At 40.0% G+C, this 16,379-nt stretch overlaps 1 protein-coding gene across 2 annotated transcripts in view; it reads right to left on the bottom strand.

The window, feature by feature from the left end:
• The window catches only part of AKT1 (AKT serine/threonine kinase 1), a 76,961-nt gene that overhangs the window by 18,714 nt on the left and 41,868 nt on the right, over positions 1–16,379 (bottom strand). For both annotated transcript variants that reach the window (XR_003398482.1, XM_026849365.1), the window contains exons 4-11: positions 13,803–13,914; positions 10,859–11,006; positions 8,922–9,053; positions 8,701–8,766; positions 6,949–7,017; positions 6,122–6,247; positions 4,689–4,817; positions 214–428 (exon numbers count right to left, since the gene is read on the bottom strand). Coding sequence is in view for 1 of the 2 variants with exons in the window: in XM_026849365.1 (XP_026705166.1) it covers positions 214–428; positions 4,689–4,817; positions 6,122–6,247; positions 6,949–7,017; positions 8,701–8,766; positions 8,922–9,053; positions 10,859–11,006; positions 13,803–13,914 (997 nt within the window). In the remaining variant the exon portion in view is untranslated. The remainder of the gene's footprint in view (positions 1–213; positions 429–4,688; positions 4,818–6,121; positions 6,248–6,948; positions 7,018–8,700; positions 8,767–8,921; positions 9,054–10,858; positions 11,007–13,802; positions 13,915–16,379) is intronic.

The raw sequence follows: 16,379 nt of genomic DNA, 5'->3' as shown, positions 1-16,379 counted from the left end.
TTTCAATTGTTTTCCAATGATGGTGATATGGGCGTTTCATACAGCAGCAAAGAAACAGTCACTTTTAAGTCACCTGTCTTGAACATAGTTCCCTTGCATGCATAGCACAGTTACTTCTTTGTGAAGACTTTAACAGAGGTTTTTTTTTCCTTTTGTAATTTTTTTCTAACAGCACGAGTGCTTAAAAGTGCAACTATTGCACAACAGTCTCACCTTTGCTTAGGATCTTTCTTCAGCAAACCTGACAAGAGAGATTTTGCTTCAGGTGACAAAGTGCGTGGAAATCTAATCTCCTCCATGAGGATGAGTTCAAAGAGCTTTTCATGGTCCTGATTGTAGAAAGGGAGCCGGCCACACATCATTTCATACATCACAACTCCTAAACCCCACCAGTCCACTGCACGACCATAGTCATTATCTTCCAGCACCTGCAGAAATGCAAGGAAAAGGCTTTAGAAGACATTCCCAAACTAGGCATGAACACAGAACTTGAGAGGCAAGATTTACTCCAGCAAGTTCATCTTTTCACATGTCACAGCCAAATCTACCAGCAGAGTATTTGCAGAAGATCCATTTGAAAAGAACTGGCATCCACGTTCACCATGCTAGGTGAGCAGAAGGGGAAAAAGGAGGCAGCGGGTACGTTACAGCAGCTCCCTTCTCTTCTTCCTCCCACCCTCCCTCACATTATGGTCATGATAAGCACAACCTTTGAAAGCCCAAAGGCTGAGAACTGTTCTCACGTTACAGAGCCAGCTGTTAAATTCTCACTTATTCATCACAAACCATTCCAAATGGGATCCAATTTTTTAGAAAAACCCCAAACCACCAAAGAGCCAGTATGGGGAGAAAAGAAAAGACCATCAACCCGTTACTTCATGAGCAACAAGCCAAACACCCCCATCAACCTGCAACCTCCAAACGGTGGCTCGGCCCAACCTGAAAGACCACCCACAAATAATCAATGACTAATCGACATTAAACACTAAAAGCCAGAACACCACTCCTAACATTTGACGGAGTTGTATGTAGGACTATAAAATGGCAGCCAAATTGTCTGGAAGTGCTTCCTCTCCTCCCCTCTGCCTCTTTCCAAAGGCCTTGCTTATAGCTCTAACACTTCTGCCTCTGCTTGGGCTGCAAACCCAAGAATCGTCAGTGGGGTGGACTTCTGCCAGGTCTCACAGCAGAAGGAGTCCTGCACAGCTCATTTTTGCCTTCCCCTGGGCACTTCTACCTAACAAAGCCCCGGCTGGTGCAGGGACTGGGGACCCCAGCAGTGCCCTCCGGCTCTCCTGCATGCTCTGGAGAAGCCCTGTCGTAGTGCATTTCTGATCTTGTGCGCTGCACGTTGTGAAAGGAGCAGGGAGTGTTTTGTGGCTTGTGGAGTGGATGTTACGAGGACTTCTCTAGACTTTATGTCTCCTACGCAGTTGTCTGTAGCTGACACCAACAGTCTCGTGTTCCAGACCCTGTCCTCAGGTTTTAGTCGTCATCTTTACTCTTTTCACGGGGCTGCACTGAAATGCTTACTCTGGCTAAGAGCACAAACCACGACCACACCACCATCATGTTTTCTTGTTGCATGGTGTCTGTGTGAGCTTTACATTGCTACAATTCAGAATACTATACACTCAAAATTAAAAGGGTGAAAGAGCCAAACAAAGTCACCACAAGTTTAACAAAAGCAGGACCTGAACCTCTTACAAACCTTGATAAAGGTTTTGGACACAAAAAAGAAGCATCAAGACACCCCACATAACAACTGTTTGCACTCTGCCTCTCTTTATTCACTAATTATTCCCCTTAATTATCTGAACGAGGGAAAGGGCCTGCAGTAAAAATCAAAAGGCTGCCAGGTATTAGATTACCCTACATTGGTCTATTTACAGCATCCCCTGCCGTATGATTCACGCCAAACGACAGCTGGCTGTGCAGCTGCCCCGTACATGTATACGGCCGACACAGCTGCCGGCCGGACAGGATTCCAGGAGCCGGCCCCGTCCTTCCCGAGGCATCACAGCCCTGCAGCTCGCGGGAGATATTGTGTGACAATGCAGTTACCGCTCTCTGAGTCACCCCGTTCAATAAGCGCTTCCTGTTCACACTCCCCTACACTTGAGTTACCTAAAATAAAATCATCATGGGGCCTCCAATTTTCATTTTTATTTTTTAAACTGCTGCAAGAGATGCAATAGGAAAGATTGAAAGAAAACCACAAAGGCCCTTCTTGTGTATGTAATAAATGCTGCACGTACTTTCAAAATGCAGAAAATATTTCAAATGTTACTTTAGTAAGCATATTAATACACTGTATTATAATCTAGATTCCTAACTACAACTGTTTCCTTCATATCCATTAATTCTAAACAGAATATAAAATGCTTATTTCTTCAAAGTTTTTTATCACAACAAGCACTCCTATTAGTGATCGCACAAAACAGAGCAACAGCGTTAGCATCAAAAATATACCACAACGAGAAAGGTATTGTACTCATCCATGATTTATTTCAACACGCAGGATAGCTGGGAGGCAGTAAAGTAACAAGGTCATTTCACTTAAATTAAAGAATCCTCATTTCCTAACAAGAAGCTCTAGACTGCTGTGAAATGGGAATTTGAAAGAGAAGGCAGAACAGCTGTAAACATCACAGCCATCGATGCATCTGACACATCAAAGTTGACATGGTTCAGTCACTGTCATCCATGCACGAGATTCCAGTATGAACCTAAAAACAACGATGCAACAACTGTACAAACATGCTGCTATGCCGGATTCAAGTTACAAATGCAGACAAGAAGATCGAGACCCCTGCTTTTAAAGATGTATGACCTTAAACACACGGAATATCGCTCACGCAGAGTTTCCAGATTTTTTGCATGCTACCGACCAGATGACAAAAGCCTCCAGAATTTAACACTCCAACTCACAGATGGGATTTGCAAGTAAGGGAGAGAGCAAATCAAAAGGATCTGTCCTTCAGGGTTCTGGATGAGCCAACTCATCATAAATATTAAAAAGAAAAATAATAGCAAATAATGTAACAGAAAAACAACATAATGCCTGCACAGGGAATCCCCACATTCCAAGTTAGGAAAAACCAAAACAATAAATATTTTAGTTTCCTTGATGAGAAACTGAAGTTCAGCTATTGATTTTAAGAGGGAAGCTACAATAAAAGCCATGTTTATGAATAATAAAAACTCTGTTGTGCTGCTAATTACTCCCTCCATCAGTAAATCTCAAACTGTGGTGCACGGACCCCCAATTTAGATTCACTGAAAACTCTGGTGATCCATGGAGAGCTGGCAGCTATTGTGAGACTGGCTCCACCTCCTTACTGCAAGCTACTTCAACAGGTGCCCACGTTCTTCCTTATTACAAAGAGACTGGAGGACCTTGAAAGCAGCTGGGAGTTAAAGAAAAAAACCAAAACAACAAAACAACCCACAAACAAAAAACAAGAGCGCACTGCCACCGCCACGCAAGCGGAGAGCACAAAAGCGCTGATCAGCAAAGACATCAGCTCTCAGTAGAAATATTCCTCCTCCACTTTGGTTTTCCACACTTTGTACTTCTGCATAATTCAACTCAAGAAGGGTTTGCGATGCTCAAGTCTCCCATCTCGGAGAAAGGCTACATTCCTGCCTGTGCCAACAATACACAACCTGCCGGCAGCCCCAGGCTTGCTTCTGCCTGTGCTCCAAGCTGGATAGAAGTCTTAACGCCACGGGTAGCAAAGCACCTACTGCAAGGCAAGCAGCCCTTCTGCAAGGCACACCACGTTAGCTCAGGCTCAGTGCCCTACTAATACAGCGAATCTGCTTCCAGACAGCTCAGAGCGTGGGCAGAGAAAACTAGCGTCTGTCTGCAAAATACCATGTATACATATATCCTCTATCACACAATTTCACTTTTGATCTGCCCGTAACTAACTCACAGCTATAACACCACCTGTGTTGCACAACTCAGAAGGAGTATTTCCAGGATGAAAGTTACAAGTACACATTTGCATTTTACTTTAAAAAAAAAAAAAAAAAAGTACTAAAAACTCCCAAAACATACAGTTTGGGGACTGAGATCCCCTACTTGGATTTAGTTCCTCTGAAACTTAAAAGTTCAAATTAATGTTGAAAAACATCTCATGCTCTTACAGTCACAAAACAGTCGGCACTTTTAATGCATACCATGCTAAATACTGCAGAAAAAAAAAAAGCTCGGTCTGTCCTGTTTCTGAAAACATGTCACCTTATACTGGCTTCAAAGAGTAAAAGAATTGGACAATACTTTTATTTCTTAAGTGAAGTCCTGTTGATAGTTTTCAAACAGGCCAACACACAGCAAAGAAACTGCAAAACAGTCACCAATCCACCCCACAGTATTTGAAGCGATTTAAAAGGGTTTTTTTTAAGTTAGATTTCTGACACAAGAAGCGAGCACAGTTCCAGTAAAATGTAAATATTCCCTAAAGCGGAAGGAAGATACTATCCTCCTGAAAATTATCACATATCGTTATGCTAAAGATACGTCCCAGAACATGATGAATAAAAGATTCTCAGTATGTGCTGTTATATAACAGTAGTTACTGTATGAACACATTATGGCACAGGAATTACTCTGTATCACTACTGCTATCACGGATGGCATTTAAGAAGATAATTTAGTACAATAGCCAACATAAACATACCTCTGGTGCAAGATACTCTGGAGTGCCACAGAAAGTCTTCATTGTTGCTCCATCCTTGATGCCTTCTTTACATAGTCCAAAATCTGTTATTTTTATGTGTCCATCTTTATCTAGCATAAGATTTTCCAACTGAGAAGAAAATTCAAATGAAAGACATTATTACGTATAACATACATTGCTCCTGAGCAAGTCAATGAAAGACAAGAATTTCTGCAGATCAGTTTTCAACCTTGTTCTCACTAGGGTCAGAACCACAGTAGCTGCCAAAGCACGTATGATGTAAATATACATTTATATCACTTTCCTTAGTTCTTTAGGGAACGTTAGGTAACTGATTTGTAGTCTTTGGGTAACTGATCACGTATACAGAAAGAACACAGAATGCAGACACTGTATTTATGCTTCTACAATATTATCACCAACAGAACACCAGCTCTTTATTAAGTAAGTATTCCTCCTCACACAACTTCATCCCTGCTTTTACTCTAGGTGTTTTTATGAATGACTCTGTACCATTAAAAGATAGCAAATGAAACAAAAAGTCAAATGCAAGGCTAAGGAACCACTTCCAAAGAGACCCTTTACATGACAATCACTTTATACATTTACTCAGCACGTGGTATTCATCCCAGCCTGTGCCACTAAATTTTGAGAAAGCCATCCAGATTTTAGGACAGAGTTTCCACTGTGTATGAAATAAAGCACTTTCAAAGGAATCATGGTTATATGGGAGACAAAATCCCAGCAGGAATCCCAAAATTACTTTGACGTAGCCTGAAAACATTACACAGCAGGCTCCATTTTAGATTGCTCCTAAATGAACTACCAGTATCCTCTCATCCTCTCCTGAAAACACTTGTCAGGAAAAAAAAAAAAGGCTATAGTTGCATTTTCTTCAAGAATTTCCCAAGTTTGTTTGCTCTGAGATTTCTTGTTTGGTTGTGGGTTTTTTCCCTTCTGTGCTCAGCAAACAAATAAGCAATATGAAGTTTATCCAATTTTCTAACTCAAGCAGGTACTATGAAGATAGTGCTATGCAACACATTGCGAGGAAGTGCGACATCCACACAGTACGAATTTGCATCTATCTTGTAAGACCTGGGATGAAAAGCCCAGGATTATGTTCCACCATGCAGAAGAACAGCAAGGTTTCTCTTGGAACCTAAGCAGGCAAGTGAAAATACAATCCAAGTACCTCTGTACCCCTTCATATTCTCTGAAACGCTGCCAGGGTCCTGATAAATGCATTATAAAACCTCTTAGGCTATAAAAGTGTTTAGACATCCTGTAAAGTCAAGTCCAACAGCTGCAATAACTATTATGTTAAAGTTCAGTCAGGAAAGGCTTTCTTATAGTTCAGACTCATTTGCTTTTGTGACTAACAAATAAATAGCCCAAACCAAAAAAGCCTATGAAATTATTTTTCTACATACCTTCAAATCTCTATAAACCACATTCTTCTCTGAATGCAGGTAATCCAGTGCTGAAACAATCTCAGCTCCGTAAAACCGAGCCCGGTCTTCAGAAAAGACACGCTCTCTTGACAGATGGAAAAACAACTACAAGAACAATAATTTGTTACCTTTAGATTGCACATGTTTCTGAGTTCTGTCTCGCAGTTCGCAGGCCATCCTGCTTGGAATGCAATATTATCAAAGAGAAAACCCCCTCCCCATCCTCACCCAGCTGTGTTCCCAAATGTGTTAAAAAGGATCATTAATTAAATGATTAGACAATTACATCTCATATTCACAGATGCATACTGATAACCAGTTTGTGTGCTGCATGTTCTTGTATGTACAGAAAATTATAAAAACTCATTTTGACTGAACTACAATTACATATTAAAACTACAGCTTAATATAGGATTTAGAGATGTTAATATTCCAACTTTTCCTTGACTGTCTAACAGTGTTTTGCCGTTTCTAGTTCTCCCTTCTAAGTAATACGTGCTCATAATATTCATTAAAAAGTGTTAGAAGTTGTCTGATGAGCAACTAGAAAGCAACCCTGCCTTCTTGAACTACATCAGATTACGATATGTTGCTGTCATGTAAAATATGAACCTACACCCAAAACCTCTATTCTCTAAAAACAAAGTTAAGAAAATTAAGAGTCTTAATTCTTAATATTAGTTAAACCTGGGACAACTTGGATTAATTAGAATTGCAAACATGGACCTTAACTAAACAATGTCAAGCAGAATTAGTAGTAGTACAAGAAAATCCTGAAGTATTAAACATTATTACATTTCCCTTACCTCTCCTCCATTAGCATACTCCATAACAAAACACAAGCGATCATGTGTCTGAAAGGAATACTTTAAAGCCTGAAAGAGATTTAAACCAAAACTCAGGAGGCAGACCACACTGACAGTTATAAAAGCATTTTAAACAGATTTTCAGAAACATAGACAGACATGAAATTGTCTATTTTCGTGGAGTTTTGGTCCTTGGATCTTATATAATATTTACACTTTCCTGTTGCAGCTGAGGACTGATCCACTGCCAACTTACTTCATTAAATAAATTTAATAAAACATTAAAATAATCCCTTGCAGAAGCTATCACTAATGCCTATAATGCTGTGAAACAAAGTCCTAGCCCATTAACAGTGATACAAAACATACCAATAGTGGCTTGAAGTTTCCTCCCCAGGCCACAAGCTCCTACAGTTTCATCTCACAGACAAGAGGCCACAGTCAAACCCCAAAGCACAAAGTTTTACCACACTGGTTACAAGCCCTCTTATATGAAACACACATGTATTTACCCCACACAGCCCCCTGGTCTCTGCCCTGCTGCCTACAACTGCTCCCTGTTGACAGCCTGCCAGAGGATTGAGCAATACTGTCAGTATCAATTTGTGAGCAATTCACAAAAACAGACTGGACGGAGGGTGTGATGGAGTGTCACAAAGTGCCTTTGTATAGTCCTGTCACATGTATTCCTGTGGCAAGTGTAACATCAACTTGTTTGCCACAGTCTTAAGTTTTTTTGGTCACAACCCAGTCTTGTACCTGACTTCTAAAGACAACCTTTGTTTTGGATATTTGGGTTTATGAAAGCATTAAAAAGAAAATACCACATATGATATCTTCATCTTCATTACTAGGGGTGGCATTTTTAAACAAGTCATATTTTTGTAGAGAAAGGGAGGATCAGGTTTTAGACATGTCAACAAACATTTACTGATTATACCAGTACAGCCAATATTTACTTCCAGAGGCCACGCTTAAAAGGTTTAAATTCCAGCTAAGCCCTTGTGCACCTGGACAAAGGAAAGAACCAGGATCCTACACAGGTCTCTTAGAGGGCTAAAGCAGTTGGAAAAAATTCAGAGCCAACTTGTAATAAATACTGGAAATAAAATCTTGAGGTAGAACTTGGGTGTCTGAACTCAACCCTGAGAAACTGCTGGTGTTGGGAGATATAAACTGTGAATATGGTTTGATTTACAGCTAAGACAAGCTGAAAGGAAAGCAGCAGATAAAGCATGATCCTGTTCTTCCCTGTCCCATCCCACATGCTTCCACCAGTGTCCTTTGGCTGGCACTACCAGCACCGATTCCACAGTGAGCTGCTTCTGGGAGCTTAAAAAAACAACAAAGAGAAGCAAAATTAAAGGGTTTTTCCCCCACTATATCTTCCTGAACTTGTTTGTCACAAGATCAGGGTCACCCTGATCTCTTCTACAAAGAGGAGACAGACCATTTGGAGGACAAGGAAAGCAGATACTTCTCTCAGAGATAGAAAGCCATTAAATGGGTGAGCCATAAAGTCGAACCACACCCTGAAACACTGTCTTCAAGAGGTACTGAGGACCTGCTCTGCAAGAATCAGAGGACTTAAAAAAGAATTTTAATTTATGCTTCCCAAAAATGGAAGGGTACAAAAATACCCAGGCACTCTGAAAACACTGATCTCAGTTGTATTATATAAATAACAAAAAATAAGGAAGGTCTTGGTTGTCATGATGTCAAGTTACACTCAGCAGAGAGAGAAATGCTTACTGTTAGGAATGGATGCCGCGAGTTCTGTAAAACACGGTTTTCTGTCAGCGTGTGCGCTACTTCATCCTGAAACACAAGCAGAAGGAAATCAGCAAAGTGATTCCCCAGATCAGGGGTCCATTTCAATCACTAACAGAGCAATTCTTTACAAGTACTCAGAGGATCCTTGGTATGACTTTCCCAAATGCTATATCACATTCCCAAGTTTCCCATCCACTCACCTTTGCAACAATAACTTCCTTCTTCAGAATTTTCATAGCATAATACCGTCCGGTTGCTTTTTCTTTAACTAAAATGACCTTTCCAAAAGTGCCTTTTCCCAGTAGTTTAAGGTATTCAAACTCATTCATGGTCTGTTAATGATACAGATAAACAAGAACTGAATTACATGAACTAACAAAAAGTATATCGTTCTCAGAATAGAAGTTCTCGTTCACATGAGAATACATTACGTATGCTGTATACGTGGGATTTTTAATCCTTTTGCTTAGTAGAATGCAGGAGCAGAAATGATTCCTTCATAAAAATGAATACCAGTGCACTCCCAAAGACAATCAAACTCTGAGGGGAAAACCATAAGCTTTCAATTAATAGAACACTCTTTTACATGACTCAACACTCAACTGTGCAAATACCATTCAACGTATTATTACTAATCCATAGACATTTTGACCACTTTGTCAGTACATTCATTAAAAGGCTCATGTTGCTCTGATTTCAGGAATTAAACTCATACCTTTTTTCTCATGTTTCCCACCTCTCCAGAGGACCAGCTTTCTTGTGCTTCACTGAACAGCACCAAAACCCACAGACAAAATGACGGCTTCAGAGATTAGCCATTTGCTCTTATCTGTTCCACCATTAGGAAAAATGTTGGGGAAAATCAGAATCTGTTGCAGGCTGAGGATAGTCTCTGGACTCTCTTATCAATGACCACTGCCAACATGGCAACAGTGCGACTTATAGAGCCAAAAGCTACTGCAGCTTCCGTTGGGGAAAAATATTAAGATGCTCCCAACAGCAAATTTCCTCCATATTCTTCTGCAGGGCTGGCTGAGGAGCCTCTCTGCTAACTGTTCAATACAGTTGATGCCAGGACCCCCATCATCATTTTGGTTATCCTCACTACCATGCTCACTGTCTCAGAAGAACATGTATATTTAACTAATGAGGTGGTTTTTGCATTTCTACGAAGAGCTGTTCAGCAAGAGAGGTACCTATTCAGTCAAGGACACAGAAGCCTAATGGCAGCTACAATTCAGAATGACATGTAAACAGCCACCCACATCAGTCTAAAACCACTGACGTAACACAAGGCTGGCACACGTACTTAGTGGTAGCACTGGTGGATGGCTATCTTTTTTCTTTAAAAACTTCACTGGTCTTCCCCAAACTGAAACAAACTTATGAAGTGGGGATAACAACGGTGAGATGAGGACACAAAGAAGTGCCTTGGTACAGTTCACAGACATAGCATTTGCGTGGGAGAAGGTTCTATGAATTCTTCCTTACAAGAGCAGGTGGGAACACTTTGGAAAATGGAAACCCAAACAAGAGTCCACAAGGGAGGAGAAAGAAGTCAAGGCAGGTTGAAGACACATACCTAAAAGAGCTCCACAAGTCAAAGATCTCCTCTGGCACATACTCCTTTCATGGAAAGCCATTGCTGAGCTGGCCCTGTGCATTCAGACAATGCTGTGCCTGATGTAAAAACCTGAGCTCTAGGAACACTACGGACAGACACTGCAGTGGCTGTCTGGGAGTCAGCCTAAACCTTTAATAAGGAGCAATTAAATCCAGTGGACCCACCCTAAATCCTGCAAATCTATCTTTGCACCAGCCTGTAAAGAGTTTACACAGTCACAGTGCAGCAGGAGCTATGATTTCAGGCTCTCTACCTCAGGAAAATCAGCAAACCACATACAGACCTGAGCTGGCCTTGAAAGCCATCCAGTGAGGACATCTGAACTCAGCACTCCAGTGGACCTAGACAGGCTTTGCCTGGTACCTGCTCAGCTCAGACAATTGTTTCCTCCAGAAGCTGCATCTACAACCAGCTGTGTAATTGTTACGGGAATGGATGTGTCTTGTTGGCTATTTCTTGTCTACATTCTAGAAGACCTATAAAAGTATAGTTATTCCTGCTATGCTCACTTACCACTTTGTGTTTTGGCTTTGTCATAGAGACTTCCATTTCTTCAGCACCTGAATTATCACTAGGAGAGCCAGATCTAAAATCCATCATCTCTTCCTCTTGTTTCTTGAGGCTGTCTGCTACTGTTTGGATGGCTTTTGTCCATTCTTCCCTGGAAAAACAGAAGCAAAGACATTCATTACTTGTGACTTTAAACTACCATCTGACATGGCAAGGGTGATCAAGGAATACAAAGCAACTAATGCTCTCTGATGGAACAATGAAACATACAATGAATTATATGCATTTTCAAGCACTGTAAAAATGTGTTTTTAAGAGCACTTTTAACATATATATTTATTAATCATACTAGAAAGAAGAGACAATTGAAGTTCTCCCAATCTAGATACAATATAAGGCTTTTCAGACACAGAATTTCTAATAGGCATTCAGTCAGAGCTCAAGATATGACCTGGTGATACAGAGATTTATGTAACAAAAACAGACTTGCCAAAACCAAAAAGCAAATGGCTTCCATGCAGCACAAAGAAATTAAACACAGCTTCTCCATTCCTATGGTGCACTGAAAACCCATAGATCTAACTGCTGGGGGCACTATGCCACCTCTTCGCACACACATCCCAAATTTTAATGGCATGGGGTGTTCTAGGAGAAAGTATTAAAGCCCAGGATACTTAGGTTATTCCTCTGTTGTAAAGATAATGATAGAAGTACAGCAATTCCTGTGTAAATTTTAGTAGAATGTCAGCAAAAGCAGTGGCATTTTATCTTAGGCACAGGTCTTGGTTACAATAAAGTTTCCACAGCTGTTACTGCAATGAGTATTCTAATACTGACCCCTTCAACTCCCACAGAGACCACTTCTACTGTGGCGTCGTTTGGGAAATTTCACACTTTTGGAAACTACTGAAGTGAAAGTTCTTGGCCTTCACTTCATTTCACTGCAAATTTACTGAACATGAAGGATGTAACTTTTAAGGGCTTACAGGATTTTGGGACAGACTAAGAAATACAGGGGCTGAAGACATGTTCAGTGGACTGTGTGAATTTAGCCTGGTTTATTATCTTTCATATCTGTAGGAAACTGAACATAGTGGTTTAGTTGATAGGCACCGGCTAAACGCTTCTTCCAAACACATCTCAGGTAAAACACTTTGCTACTACAACAGCAAGAAAGGTAGTCAGTGCTGAACAACTCCACGCACAACCTGCAGTGAAGCCATGCCATCCTAATCAATGCCATATTTTTTACTGGTTTTATGAAATTATTAAAAAAAAACCTTAACCATATCTGAATATGTGAATTTCAGTTTGTGATGGATGGAAGAGGCAGATCATTTCCCAGAGAATGCAAAGTCCATGGGAAAAAGCACCCAACAAAAAATTCTAACAAAAACTGCACCAGTTATACATATGGTCTTTCCTGCCCTGTGCATTTTTTATTTTATATTTTGTCTTAATGTGCAATGTCCAGCCCTGTCTGGGACAGCAAGGTAATGCTAAAAATTCTGAACATTCTCCCTATACAAACAGCACAGACTACTTCATTCACCATCACAAATACATTCCTTTATTTACTAGTCATTTTTTATATTCGCAATGATGACAAAAAGAACTTTTTCTTCTGTATTTTTATCTCTTCATCTGTCTCAAAAAACAAATGTTGGTTGGCAAAGGCACAGAGAAAGGTAAAGGCCTATCTACCTTCACATCTCCTTTAAGATCTGTTACTGACTTGGTTGAGATCTCTGCTCTCCTGAAGTGAGTATCTTTGATTTCTGAGAGACCAGAATTTCACCCTCAGCTTTTATGTCTCAAGCATACACAACAGAGGTGACTAACACTCTGAGCCCTGAAGTGTCACAAAGCTGACTTAATTGGCTAGGAGGGAACAAAACAAGACTGAAATACAATCTTCCCCCAAGTAGAAACTGTTATTCACTCCCTTTAGGGTCACTGACCACAAAGCTACTAAAAGAAACAAGGACCAGTTTCTTTTCCTAAGCTTTTAATTTGATATCACCTTCTTCTGATCACCGCAATAGAATCAAAAGCAATAAACAGGAACCTTCTTTAAATCAGAGCATACAAAGGCTATGAAAGAAAAAAAGCAAAGAATACTAGGTAGAATTTGCTGATCTTAAAAATCAACATGTTCCAGTATAATATCTAGGGAGGACAATGGTTTTAAAATACCCCCTCCCTTAGGGCAATGGTACTCGAATAATTTGAGTTCAGTTCTTGAAGAGCAAGTAAATATTTAAATACTCTGTAGTTGTAGAATAGCTGTGCTGGAAAACTGTTCTCTCAGGAGGTAAGAGATCAATTCTCCAATGATGAGAGCACAGGATGCATGCTCTTAGCTTTGTTTCCTAACAGCTGAAACAGAAATCTGCACCTGCAGCAGATAACTATCACTTTTATTATCTAATTTGCATAATGCATTAGCAATCAGCAAATGATACAACTAACTTTTTTTCCTTTAAAAACAAGGTGTCTAAAAAGACTTTAAAAGGTCAGTATTTTGATAGAACCCCATTTTGCCTGAATCTCTATTTCACTTGTGCTCATCCTTCCAGAAACTCCCAGGTCAGAAACCCTTCATTTCACATACCACAACATTTCCAGTGAGAAATGAACCTTAAGTTTCCAGAAATAACTACCTGTGTGCTGGTACACACCTGCACCTGTCCGTTTTGGATACCCAACCTAGCAACACTTCATTTACAAATACCACTCAAAATCCACTCTCTGAAACCCCCTTTAAGGTACCTTTTATACTGGAACATGCACTAAAACTGAGGCACTCAAAAATTATTTGTTGCTTTTCAGTCTAGACGTACATCATCTGATAAATAAGAGCTTCAGCAAAGGACTTGCTATTAACGCTGAACACTTGCATCTGCTTTTGCAAGTAGTTTATGTATTAAATATGAATGAAACATACCGCTCCTCTGGAGTCTCCACATGAAATGTTCTTTCAATTACTGTGGTCCACTGGAGGCATCTAATGATAAATGTGTTTGGTTTAGGTCGTTCTGTCTTCATCAGCTGGCACTCTACCACAATCAAGGAAGAAAGAGTCATGGTACATAAGCAGGTTTAAATAATCATTTGTCTTTATTCTTATCTAGCAAACTGTTGTGATTAATCAGCCATAGAAATCTCTGTAAGTACTTCTTTAGGAGACTTGAGACAATTTACTGTGTTGATGAAACCAATAAATAGCTTGGGAGATAGCCATCTAAGCAGCAATGAAATCAAATTCTGCTTAGAAAGGCTCCACATTTGGTCTGCCCATAGAGGTAAGTAGAAATGTGATGACACAGAGGCTGCTCAGACTCAGGTCCTACACTCCAAAGGTCATCCAGAGCAGAACACACGGACAAAGTCAGCTGATAATGCAGCAATTACATCCACTGAAACTAAAGCCAAGCCCCCATATGCCCTCCCTTTGACTTTCCTGACACAAACCCCTGTCCTTGGCTTTCAAGGAGTTGCTAGAGAGAGTGTTTGGTCATTTTGCAGCAACCTGATGAAGATTAGACTCAGCATTTCCAGTCCTCAAACACTAGAGGGAACATCAAACTGCAGTGGCACCCCCAGAAAAGACCCTATTCAAAAGGCCTTTGGGACAGCCGCTGCAGAGTCAGATGCTGCATGGACACACAGCTAACAGTTTCCACCACTGCCAGTATCTAAACACAACCTAAAAAGGCTACAGAAGTATAGCTACATGAAAAACCACTGCTTCCTTCACAAAAACGTTCTCTCGAGAGCTGAGCGCTTTTTTTTTTTTTTTAAAATCACACCTACTATTTTAAGATACATATTATGAGTGTTTACCCTTCAAATCTGGACCCGAAAACACATGTGATTAAGGGTACACTAGGTATACTAGGAGAGGATCTGAAAAACAAAATCAATTAAATAACAACAGAAGCCAAAACACCGTATTTTTCAGATTTATATTAATAGAAAATCTAATGCTAGTTAAACAGCTCCTGTTAAAGGAAAATCAAATGAAGAAATCAAGTGGTGGGGGAGAAGGAAAAAAAAGAGATAATTGGGTTTTTTTCCTTAAACTCTCTTCTTTGCAGTTAATGAAACCGTAAGATTGCTATTATTTGATCTTCAGGTTCTAAATCAACTTCCAAGTAAATAAAAATGCACTATGAAGACAAGAAGAAATTTCTGCTTACTGCTAGAGCTATGAACATCCTCCACCATCCGCAACATGCAAGTCGAGGGCAGAATCCGGCCAGAATAACAGTGCATGGTACTAAAGCTACACTGGTATCGTTAGGTTAGTTTTATTATTGAGAAAATTTAGAATGCTCAGTTTTAAATTCAAGCTCTTAATTAGCACCAAGATAAAATATTTACTGCCAGTGTTTTTGGGTGCCGTATTTTTGGCAATATATTTCATGCCTCATTTGCTACTGGAATTATAAGCTTTTCAATGAGTAACTCTGCATTTTTCATGACAAGAAAATCTAATTTTTCTTTAGCGGCACACTGAGGTTATACTGCATCCTACTAAAGCACTGCAATTAGATAAGAGAAAGTTTATTAATGAGTCATGAAAAGGTTTTAGTGTGATAAACGGCACTCCTTCATTCACTGAGATTAAAGAACTTCCACACAGCGACACAGCCGTGCTTGCAGAGTGCTGTATTTAGCCTTCCAGCTAAGAGGAGGCATCCTCTTTCACAGAACAGCACTGAAAGCCGAACACAACTGCACAAACTGGCACAGCCCAGTAAGCCCAGTTCAGCTCAAAAGATCTCATTTCTGCTCCCGCATCGCCCACCTTAGCTTAGCTGCTCTTCTGGTTTTTTGTTGTTTGTTTGTTCTGTCTCCCATTTTTGTCTACTTAATGTGACTGAGGCTGGGGTTGTCCTCTAAGTCTGCACAATGCAGCCCTAACAGATACTGAATTTGGCTGAAGACTCAAAGAAGAAAATCAGGCTATTTCTAACCTCGTGCTAATCCAGAGCTGTTCCCCTATACTTATCCAGAAGTGCAACATTATGAAGAAGTAAAATAAAAGGCTTTGCTTACTTTTTTAAAACAGACTTTAGATTCCCATTTAGTGCCTCAGATTAAGTATTCTGATGTAGCAGCACAGATAATTTAAACTAGCCATGAACTCTAAACTTTAACCATTTAATTTCAGAATCATAAAACATACAAGGCATTTTGTCATTGAAGGGGACCAATTAAACATCACCACTTTTCCCCTAAATCAGCACTGTCCATTGGTATTTGTTAAGCTTGCTGATCCAGCAATCTTTTAAGGCATACAGCAAGATGAATAATAGAGATTTGTCAGTTAATAACCACTATAATTCAAGTATGTCACATAGAAGTGTTTTGTTTCGTGAACAATATGCTGTCTAATTACCCTGCTCAATCATAACAGCACATATCAAGAAATACAGAAGGCTTTAAATTGCTTTACTGAAGTGCTGTACCATATAGGTTTCAGAAAGTTTGAAGCTACCACTTAGTTCTCCCCATA

This window comes from Athene cunicularia (assembly GCF_003259725.1).
Source record: "Athene cunicularia isolate RWA chromosome 5 unlocalized genomic scaffold, athCun1 chr5_part1, whole genome shotgun sequence".
Taxonomy (NCBI): domain Eukaryota; kingdom Metazoa; phylum Chordata; class Aves; order Strigiformes; family Strigidae; genus Athene; species Athene cunicularia.
This window is presented reverse-complemented; position numbering and strand designations above follow the sequence as displayed.